A 24,663-nucleotide genomic window follows, 5' to 3' on the forward strand; every position below is an offset into this window, starting at 1 on the left:
CACACTCTCTCACACACACATACGCACAAACACACACAGGGTTCAAGGCATCCCAGAAAGAAAAAACAAAATCTTGCCAAACGACCAAGAAACGAAACCGCTTGGGATTGGAGTCACCGGAAAATGAGCCGTGCCCCCCCGCCCTTGCCCAGCCCATTTCTCCCCTCCGCCCTGGGAGGCCCTGGATGAATTGTGTGCGGTCAAGAAACCCATAATCCACAGCCAGCTGTCTCTCTCTCTTGGCGTTTGGTGGGGGAGGTCCCGGGTTCGAGGTCTGGGCAGTCAGTCACTAAGCAGAGCTCCCGGTAATTCGTTGGTAAGCGTGTGCCACCGTTCGATTTTCTTATCCTTGTTTTTTAAGCAGTCGAACCAATGCTTCAGGCGTTCGCCTTTGGCGTTGATACCCAGAACCACGCCACCTGGAGGCAGAAAAAGGGACGGAAGAGAAGGAAACAAGTAACCAGGATAATCAAGGAAAGCCAGTTTGGTCTAGTGGTTAAGGCGCTAGGCTATAAACCAGGCGATGGTGAGTTCTAGTCCTGCCTTAGGCATGAAAGCCGTCTGTCTGTCTGCCTGTGTGTGTGTGTGTATGTTAGCCTAACCCACCTCACAGGGTTGTTGTGGAAAAATAGGAGGAGGAAGGTGTATTGGATGTGTTTGATTGCCTTCGAGTTATTTGTAAAAAATAATAAAGTTAGGATATGCACAAGTAAATAAATGAATAAAACTAGAGTTGCACAATCTCATAGGGTGACGCATTTCTTAGTGGATGCTGGCAGAGGAATTCTGGGAGTGGACGTCCACCTACTTTAAAGCATGATGGATAGGGAATTCTAGCATTCTGACTGGGGGATTCTGGGAGAGGAAGCCCACCCCTCTTAAAGCATTCTGGCTGGGGAATTCTGGGAGTAGAAGTCCACCCCTCTTAAAGCATTCTGGCTGGGGAATTCTGGGAGTGGAAGCCCACCCCTCTTAAAGCATTCTGGCTAGGGAATTCGGGGAATGGAAGCCCACCCATCTTAAAGCATTCTGGCTGGGGAATTCTGGGAGTGGAAGCCCACCCCTCTTAAAGCATTCTGGCTAGAGAATTCGGGGAATGGAAGCCCACCCATCTTAAAGCATTCTGGCTGGGGAATTCTGGGAGTAGAAGTCCACCCCTCTTAAAGCACCCTGGCTGGGGAATTCTGGGAGTAGAAGTCCACCCATCTTAAAGCATTCTGGCTGGGGAATTCTGGGAGTGGAAGCCCACCCTTCTTAAAGCATTCTGGCTAGGGAATTCTGGGAGTGGAAGTCCACCCCTCTTAAAGCACCCTGGCTGGGGAATTCTGGGAGTGGAAGTCCACCCCTCTTAAAGCATTCTGGCTGGGGAATTCTAGGAGTGGAAATCCACCCCTCTTAAAGCACCCTGGCTAGGGAATTCTGGGAGTGGAAGTCCACCCCTCTTAAAGCACCCTGGCTGGGGAATTCTAGGAGTGGAAATCCACCCCTCTTAAAGCATTCTGACTAGGGAATTCTGGGGGTGGAAGCCCACCCCCCTTAAAGCACCCTGGCTGGGGAATTCTAGGAGTGGAAGCCCACCCCTCTTAAAGCATTCTGGCTGGGGAATTGTGGGAGTGGAAATCCACCAACCTTAAAATTTCAAAGTTAGAAAAACTCTGGCCTAACTGAATCGTAACTGCTATTAGGTGGATTTAGGAAGGGGATGGAAACATAGCTGAGAGTGGGTGATGACATATAGAATCAGAGCCAATGGGAACTTGTGTGGCCCACTGCCAAACAGCACTGTGGGAGCCCAGAGTTCCAATCCTGAGCCACCCCCCATCCAATACTCAGATTTACCAATAAAATCGTTGGATTTGCCAATGTCGTAGTCCCAGACTGTAACCTCCAAGGTCTTCTTGGTCAAATCGCCATGCTTTATCTCGTACAAAAATTCCTACAAAAATGGAATTTAGAAAGGAGGGAAATTATTCAGTCCATAATTAAACAGTAAACTTACACCAGAAATGAACAAGTCTCCTAAGCTTTTTAAACAAGGATGTGAGCTTTGGTCATCCACAATTAGAATATAGAGAAGAACGGAGTTGGCAGGGACCTTGGAGGTCTTCTAGTCCAACCCCCTTGCTCAGGCAGGGGACCCTATACCACTCCAGACTAATGACTGTCCAATCTCTTCTTAAAAACCTCCAGTGTTGGAGCACCCACAACCTCTGGTGGCCAGTTGTCCCACTGACTAATTCTTCGAACTATCAGGAAATCATTGTGTCTTCCCTTCCCTTTATGGTAATACAAAAAGTCCATGATGGTGAACCTATACAGAGCCCTCTATGTGGGCAGGAACGTATCACCAGCGGGTCTTTGCGGGTGCCGGAGTGACAGAAAACAGCCCGAAAAACAGCAAAAAAAAATTCATTTTTCGGGCCGTTTTCAGGCTGTTTTCAGGCCATTTTGGGGGTCATTTTCAAGCCATTTTTCAGGCCGTTTTCTGGCCCATTTTTCAGGCTGTTTTCTGGGCCTTTTCAGGCCTTTTTCGGGCCGTTTTCATAGCCTTTTCAGGCCGTTTTTCAGGCTGTTTTCAGAGCCTTTTCAGGCCGTTTTTCAGGCCTTTTTCAGACCATTTTCAGGCTGTTTTCAGAACCTTTTTCAGGCCGTTTTTCAGGCTGTTTTCAGAATCTTTTTCAGGCTGTTTTCAGAACCTTTTTCAGCCTGTTTTCAAGCCTTTTTCAGGCCGTTTTTCAGACTGTTTTCAGAACTTTTTTCCGCCTGTTTTCAGAGCCTTTTTCAGGCCGTTTTCAGGCCTTTTTCAGACCGTTTTCAGAACCTTTTTCAGGCCATTTTTCAGGCTGTTTTCAGAACCTTTTTCAGGCTGTTTTCAGGCCTTTTTCAGGCTGTTTTCAGAGCCTTTTTAAGGCCGTTTTTCAGGCCTTTTTCAGGCTGTTTTCAGAGCCTTTTTAAGGCCGTTTTTCAGGCCTTTTTCAGGCTGTTTTTCAGGCTGTTTTCAGAACCTTTTTCAGCCTGTTTTCAAAGCCTTTTTCAGGCCGTTTTCAGGCCTTTTTCAGACCGTTTTCAGAACCTTTTTCAGGCTGTTTTTCAGGCTGTTTTCGGGCCTTTTTCAGGCTGTTTTCAGAGCCCTTTTAAGGCTGTTTTTCAGGCCTTTTTCAGGCTGTTTTCAGAGCCTTTTTCAGGCTGTTTTTCAGGCCTTTTTCAGACCGTTTTCAGAACCTTTTTCAGGCCGTTTTTCAGGTTGTTTTATGGCTCATTTTTCTGGCCATTTTCAGGCCTTTTTCAGACCGTTTTCAGAGCCATTTTCAGGCCGTTTTCCAGGCTGCTTTCTGGGCCATTTTCAGAGCCGTTTTTCAGGCCGTTTTGTTGGAAGAAATGTCCTTCTGGGTTCAGTTCCAAGTGGGGAAAATGACACTGGAGACATGGGGGCTGCTTGGAAAGATGGTTTAATGGTGGACAGGATCACATGGCTTGAGCTCCTGCACAGAAAAGGGGGATCATGTGCTTCCAGATGTTGGGTGAAGAAGAAAAGAGAGGGAAAAAGTTACTTGCTGGGATTTTTACACTCTCTGTTTGGCCCCACCTCTCTGTTTCCTGTTCCTGTGTAAGAAATGCATTTTGATTGGTTGTCAGACTCCCATGGGGCCATGCAGGGGAAACTCTTTAGGTTGTGCTTTGAATCCAAGTTTGGTTGAGTTCCTAGGTGCCCTGTGGTGAGTTGGGTAAAGGGCCAATACTATCATGCCTTAATCCCATCCCCCTGGATCTAAAGGGGGGACCTCTTTGTTATGTAGAACAGAGTGGCTCAGGCATTTTAATGGCCCGTTAAGGAAAGTGAGGGCTATTAAGAGTGAGCTTGTTTCCTGCCTAAAAACATGTTTCTCCGTTTCTGATCCAGCAAAATATAATATTCTGCCTTTTCAATATTTTCCAGGATATTTCATTTTTCTAGGAGGGGGTGAGTGCTAACACACACATATATTTAGATGATAGATAGATAGATAGATAGATAGATAGATAGATAGATAGATAGATAGATAGATAGACAGACAGACAGACAGACAGACAGACAGACAGACAGACAGACAGACACTGTAGATAGATAGATGGATGGATAAATGGATGGATGGATGATAGGTGGATGGATGGATGGATGGATTGATTAGAGGATTGTTTTCCAATCGTGACAACTTTAAGATGGGTGGACTTCAACTCCCTGAATTCCCCAGCCGCTGCATTGCAGGTTATCAAGTGATGTGTGTCTTAAAAATCCTTAGTAATGAAACTTAAATTGGCATCTAGTAGTGTGTGTGTGTGTGTGTGTGTGTGTGTGTGTGTGTGTGTCTCCCAGGAGTGGGTTCCTGCCAGTTCTAAGCTCTTCTATAGAAGAGGTTCAACAAATCTACTGTGCCATTTAGAACCGGTTCCAGCTCCCTCCCCCCGCCATCCGCACATCATCAAGATGAAGAGCGAGAGGAGGAATTCTGGGAGTTGAAGTCCACAAGTCTTAAAGCTGTCAAGTTTGAACACCCCTGGGGGTTTTTTTCCCTAAAGGGTTAGTGGTGCAAGTGTCTTGTAACTTGACAGCTTTAAGACTTGCGTGCTTCAAATGCCAGAGTTCCTGAGCCAACATTTTGGTTCCTAAGCAAGAGCATTGTTAAGTGAGTTTCACCACATTTTACAAGTTGGCCACGCCCACCCAGTCACATGGCCGGCAAGCCACTCCCACAAAGCAGGCCACACCTACAGAAGAGGTTCTAAAAAAAAATGAAATCCCCCACTGGACACCTCCCCTCACAAACTGACATTGCTGATGCCTTCACCCTTCTTGTGTCTCCAACACAGAGGTGTGTTGCTACCAGTTCGTCCAGGATTGGACGAACTGGTAGCGGCAGCGGCGGGAGGCTCCACCCACCCGCCCAGACACTTTTGCCCAGGCGCAGAACTGTCGCGCGATTGAGCGAGTGCACACGACTCGAGCAAAGTGGTAGTAACATAAATTGCAACCCACCACTGCTCCAACATACGTCAACAATTTTGAAAAAAAATCCTTAGTAGTGAAACTTAAAATGGCATCTTGTACTGTGCGTATGTGCTTGTGTGTGTGTCCTATTTCCTTGCCTGCTTGGACATTGCTGGTGCCTTCACACTTAACTGTGTCTCCAACATACGTCGACAAATTAAAAACACAACAAAACAGGGATCTGCGAAAGCTAATCTGTTGCGATTGAGATTTGTTTAAACTCTGCCCAACTTGTCTGCGTTTTTATCATGTTTCCCAATTTGCCAACGTGACGCCGTGCCAGGCTGCCTCATAGACAGATACCCTTCGCACGGTTTTTTTTTTTATATAGGACATATTAATCATCTCTTTCGCGGGTGTCTTGTCTTTTCGCAGCTCCTTTCCCCTCCTGAACACGAGCCGTTTCAATTAGCAAGCGACTGCTGCAAAATTTGGAGGTTCTGCATTTTGGAAAATTAAGCTTTGCTTCACGTGTGACTGGCTTGAAAGTGTGAAATGAAATGTGAACGAAACCAATTCCACCCCCATCCTGATTTTGAGACTCTGGAAGGTGCAACTTTGAGCAAGGAGACAATTCCAGGCAGAAGTCAGTTCTGTTCCTTTGCAAAATTGATATTTAGAAGGACTGGATCCAGATTTTAATATTTGTGCCTGAGCTTCAATTAGGAACTGTTCCTGACGTTAAAATGATTTTGGGTTAAAAAGGGAAGAGACCCAGGAGAATATCTTCAACTCAGGGTTGAATGGTTGTGAAGGAGTATATGAATCAATATTGGCTGTTTTGCTTTTATTATGAATTGCTTATGTTACTATATAATTGCTACTGATTAAACCAGTATTTGCAGCCCTTGAAGAGCATTCGGAGACTTCAGCTTGTCCAGAATGCAGCCGCGCGAGCGATCGTGGGTGCACCTCGGTTCACCCACGTAACACCTATCCTCCGCGAGCTGCACTGGCTGCCTATTGGTCTCCGGATACGCTTCAAGGCGCTAGTCGTCACTTATAAAGCCCTTCATGGTACTAGACCTGGGTACTTGAGAGACCGCCTGCTGCCAATCACCTCCACTAGACCGATTAGATCCCACAGATTAGGCCTCCTCCGAGTTCCATCTGCCGGCCAATGCCGACTGGCGACTACCCGGAGGAGGGCCTTCTCTGTGGCTGCACCGACCCTCTGGAACGAACTCCCCGTGGAGATTCGAACCCTCACCACCCTCCAGGCCTTCCACAAAGCCCTTAAAACTTGGCTGTTCCGACAGGCCTGGGGCTAAAGAGCTGTTGCCCCCGTCTCGAATGGTATGACCGTTGTGTGTTTTTAAATTATGTATTGTTATGTTTCGTCTTTTTATTTTCTGTCTGTACCCCCCCTTCCCTGATTTGAATTGTGAGCCGCCCTGAGTCCCCTTCGGGGGAAAAGGGCAGCATATAAATATAATAAAATCAAAAATCAAATCAATCAAAAAAATCAATGCTGTTTGCTTCTGATATGATATACTGCCAGAAATCATTTATGAAGAATTAAGCTTTGTTATGGGCTTCTGCTTATATTATTGTACGCTGTCAGAAATGAGTTGTTTTCTAGCCTAGCAAATGGTAACCTTAATACTGGATGGCCTTAACTGCAAATGTTATCTCACTGCTGCGTCTCGGCTTCTTGGCTTCAAGGCTAGACACGGACAATGCCGGCTGGTGACCACTCGGGGGAAAGCCTTTTCTGTTGCTGTTCCGGCTCTGTGGAACGTGTTACCAACAGAGATCCGGACCCTCCCCACCCTTGCAGCCTTCCAAAAAGCCACCAAAACCTGGCTGTTCTGGCAGGCCTGGGGTTGCTGACTCAAACCAGGTCAACCCCCAATTCACTGTCCTGGAAACAGTGAAGGACCGGCCCGCGGTGCCTCTGCCAGCGAAAACAGAGCTCGACTCCATTTTCCCTGGCAGAGGGTTGCAGGAGGCCGTGCAGCCGAAAACGGAGCTCGGAAGCCCGTTTTTGCTGGCGGAGCACTTGGGCCACCACAGCCTCCCCCCCCCCACCAGGTGGGTTCCTGCTGGCATTACTACCAGTTCAGCACGCACATTTTTTTTCATTCACTGGCGCATTTGCACCTAAAAAGGCCTGCACATCTGCATGTTTAAAACGGGAAAAAAAATACATTTTTTTCAATGAAGATTGTTCTGCGCATGAGCACCACCGAAAACCAAAGATGTTTAAAGACAAATCAGCGAAATGTTGCAAGTGTCAACAAGCGGTAGGTTCCTATTATCATATGTGGTGGGCATGTGCAGAAGCAAGGAGATATTGGACTAAGATTAGACTATGGTTAAGGAAAACGTTACGACAAGAAATAGAATTCAGAACCAGAGATATTTTTTACTAGGCATTATCCCAGGGAAATTCAAGAAAGAGGATACCTATCTGATTATACATGTAACTGCAGCAGCAAGAATCGTATTTGCCCAAAATTGGAAATGAAATAAGCTACGAACAGATGAAGAGATAGTAGAAAAGATATTAGATTGTGCAGAGATGAATAGGTTGACAGTGAAACTAAAGGATAACAAACTTAGCAGAGATGGCTAAAATATCAGCATATCTCAAGGATCATTCAGATGAGAAACATAAGCTGGAGTGGAGAAGGTGGATTGATTATATTCAAAATAAATATGGGACTGATGAAAGAAATGTCCTTGTGGGTTCAGCTCCAAGTGGGGAAAAAGACACTGGAGACATGGAGGCTGCTTGGAAAGAGGGTTTATTGGTGGACAGGGCCACATGGCTTGAGCCCTGAACAGAAAAGGGGATCACATGCTTCAATGTTGGTGGAGAAGAAGAGAAGGGCTGAGGGAGGGGCTTGCTAGGCTTTTTATAACCTGTTCAGTCCCACCTCTCTGTTTCCTGTTCCTGTGTAAGAAATGTATTCTGATTGGTTGTCAGACTCCCATGGGGCCATGCAGGGGCAACTCTGTAGGCTGTGTTTTGAATCCAGGTTTGGTTGAATTCTCAGATGCCATGTGGTCAGTTGGGGCCAATATTATCATGCTTTCCTGTAGCTGAAGTGGAGAAGTCTTTGTTATGTAAAGTGGACTGGCTTGGCCTTCTTAATGGCCCATTAACAGTGGGGATGGGCCGGAAGCTACAGGCAACTATTCTGTCTTTTAAAACATGTTTCTTTCTTTTCACATCCAGAGAAATATTCTGCCTTTTCAATATTTCCTAGGATATTTCATTTTTCTGGGAGAGGGCTGGATGATAACTTCCCACAGGACTAAGAAACTCCAGATAACTTATGACTGAATGAGCAAGAAATGATACAACTTGTTTAAAGTCAGCTTTACAAAAAGGGAGTTAAAGCACAAGTGAGGGATAATGCTAAAGTCTGTTAGTTTATTTTAGAATATGGTTGTTAAATGTTTATATCCTGTATTTGCTCTGGGAGGTTGGGGAGGGGGAGGTTGCGGGGGGGGGAGGTGGGTTTGGGTGGGGGAGGGGAGGTAAATACTTGTAAAACCTTTTTAAAACTTTTAATTAAAAAAATGAAACTAAAGGATAAAGAGGAATCGGAGTACTTCAAGACATGGGGAAGATTTTACGATTGGCTAGAGAAAGGAAGCTAGAAAAGAAAGAAGGGAGAAGATACAGAACCCAGGTGATGCACTGTTAAATGGAAAAGGGGGTGAAGAAGGGGAAAACAGAAAAGAAAATTAAATATATAAGTATATATATACAACAGCGAGATACAAAGTGTGTGGGGAAATATAGTTAGCATAGATTAGCAAAGGTAAGGAAATAAGAAATGATACTAAATTATGTCTGGGTTGGCGGAAATACCATCCCAAGGAAACATAAACTGAGATTTAAAATAGACACACCAACAATAGAAAAAGAAAGGGAGAGAGGAGGAGAGAATGAAAGGAAGACGGGGGAAGGAAGAAAGAGGTAAGGAGAGGAGGATGGAAAGGAGAGAAAGAGGAGGAGAGAGGGTAGGAAGGGGAAAAGGAAGAGTAGGAGTAAGGGAGAGGTAAGGGAAGATGGAAGGGGAAGGAGAGGAGGAACGAAGAAAGTAGAGAAGGGAGGGAGAGTGAAAAGAAAGGGAAAGGAGAGGAGGATAGAAGGGGGAGAAAGAGAAGGAGAGAGGGTAGGAAGGGGAAGAGGAAGAGTAGGAGTAAGAGAGAGGTAAGGGAAGAAGGAAGGGGAAGGAGAGGAGGAACGAAGAAAGTAGAGAAGGGAGGGAGAGTGAAAAGAAAGGGAAAGGAGAGGAGGATAGAAGGGAGAGAAAGAGAAGGAGAGAGGGTAGGAAGATGAAGAGGGAGAGTAGGAGTAGGAGAAAGGTACGAGAAGAAGGAAGGGGAAGGAGAGGAGCAAGGAAGGAAGGAAGGAAGGAAGAAAGTAGAGAAGGGAGGGAGAGAAAAGGGAAAGGGAAAGGAGAGGAGGATGGAAGGGAGAGAAAGAGAAGGAGAGAGGGTAGGAAGGTGAAGAGGGAGAGTAGGAGTAGGAGAAAGGTAAGGGAAGAAGGAAGAGGAAGGAGAGGAGAAAGGAGGAAAGTAGAGAAGGGAGGGAGGGAGAAAAGAAAGGGAAAATAAGGTGGTGTTACAATAGGTGGAAGGGATGGTAAACAAAGCAACCCAAACTGTATATTATAACCTATTAAATAAAATAATAAATGTATAAGAATGATAAATGTAAAGAAGAATTATGTGAATGTATACTTAAAATGGTATGTAAGAGAATAAAGAAATAAAAGTTTTCTGGAAAAAAAAAAGAAAATCAAGGATAGAATCGGTTCGATGTCCGGCCGAGTTACTAACAACTCGGCTGAACTAGAGCCGAGGTGGCGCAGTGGTTAAACGCAGCACTGCAGGCTACTTCAGCTGACTGCAGTTCTGCAGTTCGGCTGTTCAAATCTCACCGGCTCAGGGTTGACTCAGCCTTCCATCCTTCCGAGGTGGGTAAAATGAGGACCCAGATTGTGGGGGCGATATGCTGACTCTGTAAACCGCTTAGAGAGGGCTGAAAGCCCTATGAAGCGGTATATAAGTCTAACTGCTATTGCTATTGCTATTGCTAACTGGTCCGAACCAGTAGAAACCCACTTCTGGCACCCCAGACATGAGTGATGTCAAAGGCTAAGCTGAACCTGGCCATGCCCACCCCGGCCCGCAAGTTCAAACCCAGCTCTGATGCAGCCCTCAATGAAATCAAGTTTGAAACCCCAGAGGGTAGAACCACAGCCGAAATAACTAGTGGAACAGCTTGCCTCCAGAAGCTGTGAATGCTCCATCAGTGGAGGTTTTAACGAAGAGATTAGAGAGCCCTTTGTCTCCTGCTTCAGCAGAGGGTTGGACTAGAAGACCTCCAAGGTCCCTTACGATTTTGTAATTCTGTTCTTTTGAATGTTAGTTAGAAAAGTCTTTCTCAATCTTTACCACTTGAAGATGAGTGTGTCAGGCCCGCAGCCATCTTTCCTTGTGGGTCTTTGGTCTGCCACACTTTCTAATATTCTACTATGCCTTTTTCTATTGTGGGAAAATGGGAGGTGGGGATTGTAAGGAGTTAGATGATATGCAGCCATAACAACATTCTTTCTAGAAAGGCAAGGTCATCCTTTGTCTTTGCACCTCTGCACCTGACTGGAACTGGAGGGGTGGAAGCTGCCAGAATGGCAGTGGGAGATTGGACCATGGGATGGACTTGTGGGTGTGGGGGCAAAATCTTGAGCTTTCAACTGGGTGGGGGAAACCAGGACGCTTTCAGATTCCGGTTTTCCCAGATGTAACAACATGGCTCTCTTAATAAATTAGAACTTTCAGTAATACTTTGCCTCGGACTCTGATTTACTTTTGGATGCTATTTGGAATGCTGACAGAGTGGACTTCAACTCCCACCAGCCGGCTGGGGAATTATGGGACTTGGAGTCCACCCGTCTTAAAATGGCCAACAACAGATTTGCTGCTCTATTTCTGCTCATCGTTTCAGAGAAAGGCTTCCAGATATATTTAGAGATATTAAAAAATATATATATTTGCTGCTACATCCTGGTTACCATTTCAGAGGGAGGCTTAACAGTTAGATTCCATCCAGCCCAAATCTCACCCTTTGGAACAGGAAACATCCTGGCAGACATACCTCATTAAATTCAGGATTGAGCGTTTTCTTCTTCACGGCTGTCTTGTGCTTCGATTTCTTGTCCTCGTCCGGTTTCAAGTAGCTGCGAAGAAAAAAACATTGCAGTTCTGTTAGCTGGGCCAAAAGTCAGGATTTAGATAATAACAGAATAATGGAGTTGGAAGGGACCCTGGAGGTCTTCTAGTCCAACCCCTTGCTCAAACAGGAGACCTTACACCATTCCAGACAGCTGGCTGTCCAGTCTTTTCTCCAGCCATGGAGCACCCACAACTTCTAGTGGCGAGCTGCTCCACTGGTTCATTGTCCTCACTGTTTAGGAAGTTTCTCCTTAATTCCGGTTTGCTTCTCTCCTTGATTAGTTTCCATCCGCTGTTTCTTGTCCTGCCTTCTGGTACTTCGGAGAATAAGTGATAAGTTGAGAACTACCTGTATAATATCTGAGACTCCATTGGATTCTTAGAATCAAAGTCAGAAGCTGTCTCAAAGTTTCTTCCTCCTGTTTCAGGTTTGACTCACCTATTGGTGAGTTTGGACCAACTACCAGGAGACAGTGAGTTCTAGTTCCACCTTAGGCATGAAAGCCAACTCGGTCGCTCGCCACCTTCTCCAGGATAGTAACAATCACTAATGAAACAGCTGTCTGTATGCGGTATTGCGTATTAACACCAACTCTCCTTTAGCTACGTCTGGGTCCATAACCAGTGTTAGGTAAGCTCCCCGTTGGGAGAGCGAGTGCGTTCAGAGAAGCGTTGTGAGAGTTGTGTTGGAGAACACACAAACCAGCATACAGAGACACTGCAGCTTAAGTAGGCTTTTACTTTCGTGGAAATAGAGGTATCAGAGTCCATCAAACAGTCCAAGTCATACACGGATAAGACGGTCAGTCATCAATGTCTTTCAGTTAAGGGATAATCCAAATAACATAGTCCAGAATCCTATAATCAGTTCAGAACTCAGAGTTTGCTAGCAGTTGCAAAACTTACAATAGCTCACGCTGATCACTATACCGCACTTCTAACAGCCAGCTTCCAAACACTCAGATCAGATCAGCATCTAACAGTGATTCTGGCTCCCTCTTATGGCCGATTGAGGAAACAGCAACCAATCACATTTACAGCATGATTTAAAGAAACAGGTATAGCATTGTTACATGATTTATATATTGCCAACCCAACCGTTAGATTATATTCCTAACAGTGACTTTGGGCCAATCACCAGGAGACAGTGAGTTCTAGTTCCACTTTAGGCATGAGATAACTGGGTGACTGGACCAATCACCAGGAGACAGTGAGTTCTAGTTCCACCTTAAGACATTACAGCTAACTGGGTGACTTTGGGCCAATCGCCAAGAGACAGTGAGTTCTAGTTCTCCCTTAGGCATGAGAGCCAACTGGGTGACTGGGACAATCACCAGGAGACAGCGAGTTCTAGTTCCACCTTAGGCAACTTTGGGGCAATCACCAGGAGACAGTGAGTTATGGTTCCACGTTAGGCATGAGAACTAACTGGGTGACTTTGGGCCAATCACCAGGAGACAGTGAGTTATAGTTCTCCCTTAGGCATGAGAGCCAACTGGGTGACTGGGACAATCACCAGGAGACAGCGAGTTCTAGTTCCACCTTAGGCAACTTTGGGGCAATCACCAGGAGACAGTGAGTTATGGTTCCACGTTAGGCATGAGAACTAACTGGGTGACTTTGGGCCAATCACCAGGAGACAGTGAGTTATAGTCCCACCTTAGGTATGAGAGCTAACTGGATGAATGTTGGGTTTTTATTGCTAATTATTTTTATTCACATTTTCTTTTTGTGTTTTGTCCTGCACTCCCCTCCCCTATCATTGTAAGCCGCCCTGAGTCCCCTCAGGGAAAAGGGCGGCCTATAAATGCTAATAAAATGAAAATGAAAAGAAATGAAATGACATTGGACCAATCACCAGGAGACAGTGAGTTCTAGTTCCACCTTAGGCATGAGAGATAACTGGGTGACTTTGGGCCAATCACCAGGAGACAGTGAGTTCTAGTTCCACCTTAGGCATGAGAGATAACTGGGTGACTTTGGGCCAATCGCCAGGAGACAGTGAGTTCTAGTTCCACCTTAGGCATGAGAGATAACTGGGTGACTTTGGGCCAATCACCAGGAGACGGTGAGTTCTAGTCCCACCTTAGGCATGAGAGATAACTGGGTGACTTTGGGCCAATCACCAGGAGGCAGTGAGTTCTAGTCCCACCTTAGGCATGAGAGATAACTGGGTGACTTTGGGCCAATCACCAGGAGGCAGTGAGTTCTAGTCCCACCTTATGCATGAGAGATAACTGGGTGACTTTGGGCCAATCGCCAGGAGACAGTGAGTTCTAGTTCCACCTTAGGCATGAGAGATAACTGGGTGACTTTGGGCCAATCCCTGTCTCAACGCAATCCATCTCACAAGTTTATTGTTGTTGGGAAAATAGGAGAGATGAGAATTAAATATATTATCTGCCTTGAGTTGTTTACAAGGAATGAATGAATGTATAAATAAATAAAATAGTAAAGTAAAATAATATCAAGTAAAATAATATCAAGTAAAATCAAGTAAAATAAAATAATAAAATAAAATGTTGAAATAATATAATGAAATAAAATAATAAAAAATAAAATAATAGGAGAGATGAGGATTAAATATACTCTCTGCCTTGTTTACAATAAATAAATAAATAAAACAGTAAAGTAAAATAATATCAAGTAAAATTAAGTAAAGTAAAATAATAAAATAAATGTTGAAATAATTTAATGAAATAAAATAATAAAAATAAAACAAAATAATAGGAGAGATGAGGATTAAATATACTATTTGCCTTGAGTTGTTTACGATAAATAAATAAATAAAATAGTAAAGTAAAATAATATCGAGTAAAATCAAGTAAAATTGAGTAAAGTAAAATAATAAAATAAATGTCGAAATAAAATAAAATAAATAATAAAATAAAAATTAAACCAATAAAATAATAAAATAAAATATCTGGGACACTTTGATCCCTGCCCAAACTGAGGATTGGACTAAATGACCTTGAGGGGGCCCTCCCCACTCTAGGCTTGAAGAGACTCCCATGCCCTCCCTTTCAGGCAAAATAAAACTGCAGCCATTAATTGAGGCACCAGAGTAAAGCAATTATTTTCTCTGGGGCTTTTAATTAAACAGAAGGAGCGCACTGTTTTATGGTTACTTTGGCATTTAATCCTGTGGCTGTTTTATCATCTCGCGGCTTTATTACCATATTTTATTTATCTCTTTTCCTTCGTCGTCCCTGCGTGGATGTGCGTGTGGGACCTCTGCCTGTGCTACAAATTAAGATCTTGTGGATTGCCTTATAAATATACCCCTTGCGCTGCAAAGCTTGGAGATTAAAATGTTGCGTGCAATAAATCATGCTTGCCTGGCCCAAACAGCAGAGCTGAGAAATTGAGGAGAAAAATGAAAAGCTTGGATTTTTACCGAAGAGAGCAAGGTTGGGATCGCCAATCAAAGGTAAATCGCGTTTAAACCTTGGTTTGTTGAGCAAGCAGCAATGCCTTGGATTCACTCAATGGGCAAAAACATCCGAGACAAGATCTGTGCCAGGTTTCCAAACTATGCGCTAATTAATTTACGAGCTGACATTTGGGAACACCCCAAAGGTGGTTTTTTTTTTCAAGAGAAAACTGGACTTTCTGGTTTTTCTTTGAGGAAGGTTACAATTCAATAGCAGAGTTGGAAGGGACCTTGGAGGTCTTCTAGTCCAACCCCCTGCCTAGGCAGGAAACCCTATACTGTTTCAGACAAATGGCCATCCAGCATCTTCTTAAAGACTTCCAGTGTTGGGGCATTCACAACTTCTGGAGGCAACTTCTGTTCCACTGATTAATTGTTCTCACTGTCAGGAAGTTTCTCCTCAGTTCTAAGTTGCTTCTCTCCTTGATTAGTTTCCACCCATTAAGAGCCAAGGTGGCGCAGTGGTTAAATGCAGCACTGCAGGCTACTGCTAGATCAGCAGGTCAGCGGTTCAAATCTCACCGGCTCAGGGTTGACTCAGCCTTCCATCCTTCCGAGGTGGGTAAAATGAGGACCCAGATTGTTGGGGGCAATATGCTGACTCTCTGTAAACCGCTTAGAGAGGCCTGAAAGGCCTATGAAGCGGTATATAAGTCCACTGCTATTGCTATTGCTATTGCTATTGCTATTGCTATTGCTTCTCTTCATTAATACAATTACAATACAATACAATACAATACAATACAATACAATACAATACAATACAATACAATAGCAGAGTTGGAAGGGACCTTGGAGGCCTTCTAGTCCAACCCCCTGCCTAGGCAGGAAACCCTATACCGTTTCAGACAAATGGCTATCCAGCATCTTCTTAAAGACTTCCAGTGTTGGGGCATTCACAACTTCTGGAGGCAACTTCTGTTCCACTGATTAATTGTTCTAACTGTCAGGAAATTTCTCCTCAGTTCTCAGTTGCTTCTCTCCTTGATTAGTTTCCACCCATTGCTTCTTGTCCTGCCCTCAGGTGCCTTGGAGAATAGCTTGACTCCCTCTTCTTTGGGGCAACCCTTGAGATATTGGAACACTGCTATCATGTCTCCCCTAGTCCTTCTTTCCATTAAACTAGACCTACCCAGTTCCTGCAACCGTTCTTCATATGTTTTAGTCTCCAGTCCCCTAATCCTCTTTGTTGCTCTTCTCTGCACTCTTTCTAGAGTCTCCACATCTTTTCTACATCGTGGCGATCAAAACTGAATGCCGTATTCCAAGTGTGGCCTTATCAAGGCTTTAAAAAGTAGTATTAACCCTTCACGTGATCTTGATTCTCTCCCTCTGTTGATGCAGCCTAGAACTGTGTTGGCTTTTTTGGCAGCTGCTGCACACGGCTGGCTCCTATTTAAATGCTTGTCCACTAGGATTCCAAGATCCCTCTCATAGCTACTACTATTGAGCAAGGTACCACCTATACTGTACCTGTGCATTCTTCAGTTTTGATCAGATGGTGGGTAATGGAAGGATTTACACAGACAGCTGGTCATTTGCATCCTTTCAGAGAGTCATTAAGGCCACTTGGAGGAGATTTATCTGTGTCCTCAGGGTCAACTGAGCAATGGAAATGGGCGTGGAGACTTCTTGGAACTGCTGAAATGATTGAGTGGTAGATTGGAGATAGATGATGTTGATGTGGTATCCCCAATGTACAGATCTGCACATGGCTCACTGCATTGTACTGACCAGCTTGACTGCAAGGCGTATAAATCTTGCCAACTTCCAGAATTCCCCATCCAGCCTATGGGCTTCAAATGGGAGTTGGCTGACTGAGGAATTCTGGGAGTTGAAATCCACACAGTCAGGGTTCCGATGGATGCCCTAATTAAACCATGAGTCTCGAGCCAGGCTTCAAAAGAAATCCAGTTATTTATTATACCCAAGTGAAGCCAGCTCTGACCCCACATAGAGCCGAGGTGGCGCAGTGGTTAGGGTGCAGTACTGCAGGCCACTTCAGCTGACTGTTATCTGCAGTTCAGCGGTTCTAATCTCACCGGCTCAAGGTTGACTCAGCCTTCCATCCTTCCAAGGTGGGTAAAATGAGGACCCAGACTGTGGGGGGCAATATGCTGACTCTGTAAACCGCTTAGAGAGGGCTGAAAGCCCTATGAAGCGGTATATAAGTCTAACTGCTATTGCTATTGCTATAATTTACAACCCAATTATGACCCTGTTTTCCCCCTTCCTGAATGTGTCATAAATCACATTCTCCAACGGAGCATTTTGCGGGCTGTAGAGATCACGCCCCTCTGGCTGCTGTGGGTAACCTGGGAGACAGCCTTGAGTACGATATGCCTGGAATGTGCTTCTGTTTGTGGCTGCCGTGTTGCGTCGTCAGTTCCCCCTCCCTCTTGCCTATGGCTATTCGAGAGCAAGCCAGAGATGCTTTCCGAGTTGACACACACATCTTAAAGTTTGGAGACCCCCTTGCTCTAAACCATGCTCACTTACGTTTTCACGTAGGGATCAGAGTAACCGTTGGCGTCCATGGCAGCCAAGTGCGCGCAGCGGACAATGCCGACTAGCAGGCCCTGTTTCTGAGAACTGTACTTTAACGAAACAAGGATCCGGCCACGTTCCTCCAGCGACTTGTCTTCCATTTTGTCCATCTGTGAAACAGAGAAGGAAAGGAAACAGCTCAGCCCTAAATTCCTGTGTCAAGCCTGCAGCCATCTTTCCTTGTGGATCTTTGGCCTGCCACACTTTCTATTATACTACTACGCCTTTTCTATTGTGAGAAAATGGGAGGAGGGATTGTATGGAGTTAGATGCTATGTAGCCATAACAACATTCTTTCTAGAAAGCCAAGGTCATCCTTTGTCTTTCCACCGCTGCACCTGACCAGAACTGGATGGGTGGAACTCCCAGCATGGCAGTGGAAGACTGGACCGTGGAACGGGCTTGTGGGTGTGAGGGCAAGATCTTGAACTTTCAACTGTGTGAGGAAAACCAGGACGCTTTCAGATTCGGGTTTTCCCAGATGTGCCAAGATGGCTCTCTTCATAAATTAGAACTTTGAGCAATACTTTGCCTTGGACTCTGATTTAATTTGGAACCCTGAATATTCTGCTTCCAAGCCAGTGATGGGATTCAAATAATTTAACAACCGGTTCTCTGCCCTAATGACCATCTGGGTAGACGGGACTCGGTGATCATGTGAGTGAGTGGGCATGGTCAACTCAATGCCACTCACATCAATGGGCACTTTGCCTTAGCTGTGACAATTAAGGGTTAACCGGAGGGACAGTTTCTGTAAGCAGAACAACAAAGATTAGGCTAGAAACAACACCAGAATGTTTCCTTCCTACCTTCCTTACAGGATTAGCCCTGTGGAGTGGGGGGAAAAAAACAAAAGGAGATTTCTTCCAACAACCGGTTCTCCGAACTGCTTAGAAAGTTACCAACCGGTTCTCCCGAATAGGTGCGAACCGGCTGAATCCCACCACTGTTGCAAGCCCAATGTTCAAGGAAAAGATGATGCCCCAAAAGCAGAGCATGATAGAAAAAAGATGTGGAGACTTTAGAAAGAAGTGCAGAGAAAAGCATCAAAGACGATTAGGGGACTGGAGGTTAATACATATGAAGAACAGTTGCAGAAATTGGGTATATTTCTTGCTTAATGAAGAGAAGGACTTGGGATGACATGATAGCAGTCTTCCAATATTCAAGGGGCTGCCCCAAAGATGAGGGGACTGACCTATTTTGAAACGTTATAGGATTTCCGGCCCTAACCTGTGGGATGGACCACAGCAGGAGTCACCAACTTTTCGGACCTCAGGAACCACTAAATTCATAATTTTAAATCCCGCGGATCACTAATATGATCTGTCTAACGACCGGGTGGGTGGGCGTGGCAAGGTGGTCATGTGACTGAGTGGGCGTGAACAACTCGATGTCACTCACATCGAGGGGCACCTTGCCAGCCTCTACTCGCCACTCCCCTCCTGCCCGCCCGGGCTCCTTAGGGCCCCAACAGGAAGCAGTTGCTGGAGCTAAGCAGCCACCAGGAGGAAGAGTTGGCACAACAGCTCAGTTCAAATCGGATCTGACAGAGAAGGAGACTCAGCAGAAGCACCTCACTGAGGATTAGGAACATAGGCTGTCCAAGCAGAGGGAAGACCTGCGAGAGTGCAAGGCCAGGTGCTGGCGCCTGGAGGCTCAGCGGGCTGAGATGATCAGCTAGTTCCAGGCCATGATGCAGCCCCACTGGAACGAGACCCTCCGGCTCTTCGCCACCAGCGGCTCTTCCCTCCAGCCTTCGCCCAAAGCCCCCCACCAGGAGGCTGAAGCAGACCCCAAGTCGGAATTTCTGCCCCCCTCCAACCCGCACAAAAAGACCCCGAAGGGGGAGACTCTCTGCAGCAACACAAGCCTTCGTTGCACGTATCCAGCCCAGGGGGCATAGTTTGAGGACCCCTGATTTAATGCAATATAAAAAAGGCAAATCATTTTTCTGCAGACCACCAAAATTTTCTTGCTGACCACTAGTGGTCCACGGACCACCAATTGGTGACCGCTGGATTAGAAGACCTCCAAAGTCCCTTCCAACGATTATTTTCTGTTCTGCTCCGTTATGTTACGTTCCATTCCATTCTCTAAAGCACCACAAGAAAAAATATTTGGAAAAATCATCATAGGCGTTCCTGGACTTACGACCATTTATTTAGTGACTGAAGTTGCAACGGCACTGGAAAAAAAAGTGACTTATCCCTGTTTTTCGCACTTACGACCATTGCAGCTTCCCCACAGTCCCATGATCAAAATTCAGATGCTTGCCAAACTGACTTCTATCTCCTATCTAGTAGCTCTGGATTGCTTCTCTCCTTGATTAGTTTCCATCCGTTGCTTCTCGTCGTGCCTCCAGGAGCTTTGGGGATTAGATGAGCTCGAGGGTCTCACATCTTATGGCCTCTCTCTGAGCTCAGATGTTCAGGTCTGACCTACCTTAGAAGGCTTATCGTCCCATGAAAACCTCTCGTCATTCCTGCCGCCGTATTCCCTTTGGATCTTTGGCCTGCCACACTTTCCCTTATTCTACCATGCCTTTTCTATTGTGGGAAAATGGGAAGGGGGCTTGTATGGAGTTAGATGATAGGTAGCCATAACAACATTCTTTCTCGAAAGCCAAGGTCATCTTTGGTCTCTGTACTTCTGCACCTGACCGGAACTGGACGGGTGGAAGCTGCCAGCATGGCAGCGGGAAATTGCACCATGGGATGGGCTTGTGGGTGTGGGGGCAAGATTTTGACCTTTCAGCTGTGTGGGGAAAACCGAGAAGCTTTCAGATTTAGGGTTTCCCCAGATGTGCCAACATGGCTCTCTTCATCAATTGGAACTTTGAGCAATAATTTGCCTTGGACTCTTAATTATGGATGCTATTTGGAAGCCTGACACTCCTCGTTTTTTTCACGGAAGCCAATTACCTTTCTCCCCACCCTCTACATCTTCTTGTGCGGTGCTTTAGCCCTACTCATCCTTCCCACCTCAGCGTTGCCTTCGACAGATTGAATCTCCTTGCTGGAATAACAATGCCCTCGTTCCTGGCAAGGTGTAGTCGAGATTAAAGCCGAGTGACATCGGAGCTGAGCACATGTTTAAAGGGATGTCGGATTCAATTAGGATCCTGCTCGCAGGCGCTCGTACCAAAGAGGATGTAACGGTATGTGGGAATGATGTTGCAAGCCCGGTGTGGAGGCGGGGGGTGGTCAGGTGCTGCCTACAGAACAATCAGATAAGAGAGGACATGGCCTGCAGCTATCTAATGGGCAGGGAAAGAACCTCAAAAAGGATTGTCCCTATAACTCAGGGGTGTCAAACTCAATTTCATTGAGGGCCGGACCAGGGCTGTGATTGACCTCAAGGGGGCAGGTGGGCATGGCTGTGTGGCTGCGTGGGCGTGGCCAGCTTGACACCACTCCCCAAACTGCTGGCATGCTTCCTCTTTGCATTGGCTAGACCACGCCGAAGCCACGCAGGTAACCGGGCTGAAGTGACACAGGCCGGCTCCTTACATTTCCCAGGCCGGCCCGCGGGCCTTCAGTTTGACACCCCTGCTCAATACCTCCTCAGGCTGTAAAAAGAGACAGCAGGAGATTTGTACTTTCAGACCTGGGAGAGTCTATTAACGTAGTCTTACAATAAAAGTAGTTCCAAGAAGCCTCCACACCCATTTGCACTCTTCTGGTGCGTGACCCGTCAAAACTGTGCTCGACTAAGCCACGCCTGATTAAACCGTGTCACTGACGTCATCAACAGGGCGACAACAGCCAGTGCGGAGAAAGAAGGGCGCTTTAAATAGCGCTTTGAAAGCAAGCCGATTCAACTTAAGGTAAGGGTTAGCTTTAGGGTTAGCTTTAGGGTTAGGTTAAGGGTTAGGGTTAGGTTTAGGGTTAGGTTTAGGGTTAGGTTAAGGGTTAGGTTTAGGGTTAAGTTTAGGATTAGGTTTAGTGGGGTTAGGTTTAGGGGTTAATTTTAGGTTTAGGGTTTACAGCGTGCTTCTGTCTCTGCGCTGTTGTCGCCCTGTTGATTACGTCAGCTACGCGGTTTAGTCGGACACGGTTTAGTCGAGCGCGGTTTTGTGGTGGAACCCTTCTGGTGACCCTGAGGCAGGGGTGGGTTCCTGCCAGTTCTAAGCTCTTCTATAGAAGAGGTTCCACAAATCTACCATGCCGTTTAGAACCGGTTCCAGCTCCCTCTCTCCTCCCGCCTCCCGTCCGCACATCATCAAGATGAAGAGCGAGAGGAGGAATTCTGGGAATTGAAGTCCACAAATCTTAAAGCTGTCAAGTTTGAACACCCCTGGGTTTTTTTTTTTCTAAAGGGTTAGGGGTGCGAGGGTCTTGTACAGTGGTGGGTTTCAAAAAATTTTCAAACCTACTCTGTGGGTGTGGCCTTCTTTGTGGAGTGGCTTGCCGGCCATGTGTTTTCTTTCTTTCTTTCTTTCTTTCTTTCTTTCTTTCTTTCTTTCTTTCTTTCTTTCTTTCTTTCTTTCTTTCTCTCTCTCTCTCTCTCTCTCTCTCTCTCTCTCTCTCTTCCTTTTGTCTCTCTGTCTCTTTTTCCTTTTTTTCTTTCATTTCTCTCTCACTTTTTCTTTCTTTTTTCTTTTTTTCTTTCTTCTTTTCTTTCTCTTTCTCTCTCTGTATGAGTCTGTCTGTCTGTCTGTCTGTGTGTGTGTGTGTGTGTGTGTGTGTCAGTGGTGGGTTTCAAAAATTTTTGGAACCTCTTCTGTAGGTGTGGCCTGCTTTCTGGTGGAACCTCTTCTAACCGGTTCGGTAGATTTGACGAACCGGTTCTACCAAACTGGTGCGAACTGGTAGGAACTCACCTCTGGTCTTGTAACTTGACAGCTTTAAGACTTGCACACTTCAATGCCAGAGTTCCTGAGCCAACGTTTTGGTTGCTAAGTAAGAGCGTTGATAAGTGAGTTTCACCACATTTTAAAAGTTGGCCACGCCCACCCAGCCACATGACTGCCAAGCCACTCCCATTTGGTCACACGGCTGGCAAGCCACTTCCACCCTGTCACATAGCCGGCAAGCCACTCCCACAAAGCAGGCCACACCTACAGAAGAGGTTCTAAAAAGTTTTGAAACCCACCACTGCCCTGAGGGCACAGATAAACCTCCAAGTGACCTCAACAGGTCTCAGAAAGAATGAAAATGACCAAAGGACTGCAAAAAAGTGATGGCTAACCTTTTTATTGTCACGGGCTGAAAGCGTATGCCTGCGACAGCACACACGTGCATGGCTGCCCCGCACCCATAATGCAATGCGCATGTGACACCATCACCCCACATGTCCCGCCCACTGCACATGCACGCGCAACCCCGTGCTCCCCCGCACATGCGTACGCGACCCTCCCGCGCCCCATTTTCAGCCTGGCGGGCCTCCCTACAGCCTCCTGGGACCAAAAACGGGCCATGAGTGGGGCGCATGCACACACACACCGCACCCTGTTTTGGGCCTATCAGGCCTCGCCCACATGCGCAGCAGAGACCCGAAGTCCAGCTGGCCGGTGGGAGGCATGTGTGCATGCTCAGTGGAGCCAAGCTGGGGCAACAGCTCGCGTGCCAGCAGAGAGGGCTCTGCATGCCACCTGTGGCACACATGCCATCATGGATGTCAACTCATAAAGTTGCCATGGTGAGGAAAGGGTGGGGGAGCGCATTCCATGCATACTTTCGGCTAGAGACGGATCTCAGATTACTGCAGCAGGCTTCGGAGGGGTGCACCTCATTGGCGAATGTGATTTATGACACAGACTGAGAGGAGGAAAGGAAGAAAAGTAAAGTTCAGCTATAACTCAAATGAGGATCAGATCTGACTGCAATAAGGTCTTGCCAAAATGGTGCTCCTAATAAATGACTGGTTTTCTTTTGAAACTTGGCTCGAGGCTCATGAATCAATGAGGGCATCTTTCGGAAACCTGACAACAGAGATAGATCCTTCCATTCAGTCAGAACAGAAGAAGCTGCCAAAGGGACACCGCTTCAGTCAGTTGCCAACCGTCTGGTTCGGATCATATGACCACAGGGATCCTGCAGCAGCCGTAGGTGTGGAAAAACGGTCGTAAGTCAGCTCTTTGAGTGCTATTGTACCTTCAAATGCTCAATAAATGAATTATTGTAAATCGAGAACTACCTGTAAGACAAATATCAGCATTCTGATAACCCCTTTTCCCACTGAGATATATTGTTCGAAAGAAAATAAAGTCCTTTTCTTCTCTGATCTGACATCATTCTCAGGAAAAAGGAGAAGAGGCAGCTGTCAGGAAAAAAAAACCAATGAGAGTAATTAGTAGCTCGGCTGGACCTTTGTGAGAAAGTGAATCAGGAGTCACATTGACTGAATTTCAGCCCTCTTGAGGATAGGCTTAAAAGCAGAGGGGGCTCCGTCCAGGGGCTTTGCGGATGAAATTGGGGGTTTGTAAAAGTGTCCTGCTTAATTTGAATTTGGGGAGAAAATGGGGTGGGGGGAGAAGAGGCCCCTGGGTCAAGGCAGGAAGATGCTCATCCTTCCGGCCATCAGCCTGAGATGAGAGGAAATGCAATCTCCTTACGCTTAAGTCCCACAGAGGGAGTTTCTCTTTGCCCTGGAATTGCTCATCCTGAACTCTTGAGCTGCTTCCAAGATTCCATTTTATGTCATTTCATCTTTTTCTTTCTTTCTTTCTTTCTTTCTTTCTTTCTTTCTTTCTTTCTTTCTTTCTTTCTTTCTTTCTTTCTCACTCTCTCACACACACTCTCTTTCTCTTTCATTCTCTCTCACTGTCTCTCTCCTCTCTCTCTCACTCACTCTTTCTCTCTCTCTCTCACACACTCTCTTTCTCTCTCTCATTTTCATTCTTTCACTCTCTCTCACCCTTTCTCTCTCTCTTTCTTTCTTTCTCTCTCTCTCTCTTTCTCTCTCATGCACACGCTCTCTCATTTTAATTTTCTTTCTTTCACTCTTTCTTTCTTTCTCTCTCACTGTTTCTCCCTCTCTCTCTCTCTCACACACACACACTTTCTCTCTTTCACTGCTTCTTTCTTTCACTCTTTTTCTCTTTCTCTTTTTCTCTCTCTCTTTCTCTCCCACACACATTTTCTCTCTCTTTCACTTTCTTTTTTCATTCTTTCTTTTTATCTCTTCCTTTCTCTCTCTCTTTCTCTCACTCTCACCCTCTTTCTCTCTTTCTCTTTCACTCTTTCTCTCTCTCTCTTTCTCTTTCATTCTCTCCCTTTCTCTCTCTCTCTTTCTTTCTCCCTTTCTCTGTCTCACTCTTTCTTTCTCTCTCTTACTCTTTCCCTCTCTCACACACACTCTCTTTCTCTCTCATTTTCATTCTTTCTTTGACTCTTTCTTTCTCTCTCACTCTCTCTTTCTCTCTCACACACACACTTTCTCTCTTTCTCTTTCACTTTCTTTTTTCATTCTTTCTTTTTTTCTCTTCCTTTCGCTCTCTCTTTCTCACTCTCAT

General features: G+C 45.8%; 1 protein-coding gene across 1 annotated transcript in view; it reads right to left on the reverse strand.

The window, feature by feature from the left end:
- Positions 1-240: 240 nt before the first annotated feature.
- DOC2B (double C2 domain beta) overlaps positions 241-24,663 on the reverse strand; it is a 207,574-nt gene continuing 183,151 nt past the window's right edge. The window contains 4 exon segments of the mRNA XM_032217082.1: positions 241-419; positions 1,840-1,936; positions 11,148-11,229; positions 17,157-17,314. Of these exon segments, the coding sequence (XP_032072973.1) occupies positions 283-419; positions 1,840-1,936; positions 11,148-11,229; positions 17,157-17,314 (474 nt within the window). The 3' untranslated portion in view covers positions 241-282.

This window comes from Thamnophis elegans, chromosome 4 (assembly GCF_009769535.1).
Source record: "Thamnophis elegans isolate rThaEle1 chromosome 4, rThaEle1.pri, whole genome shotgun sequence".
Classification (NCBI taxonomy): Eukaryota; Metazoa; Chordata; class Lepidosauria; order Squamata; family Colubridae; genus Thamnophis; species Thamnophis elegans.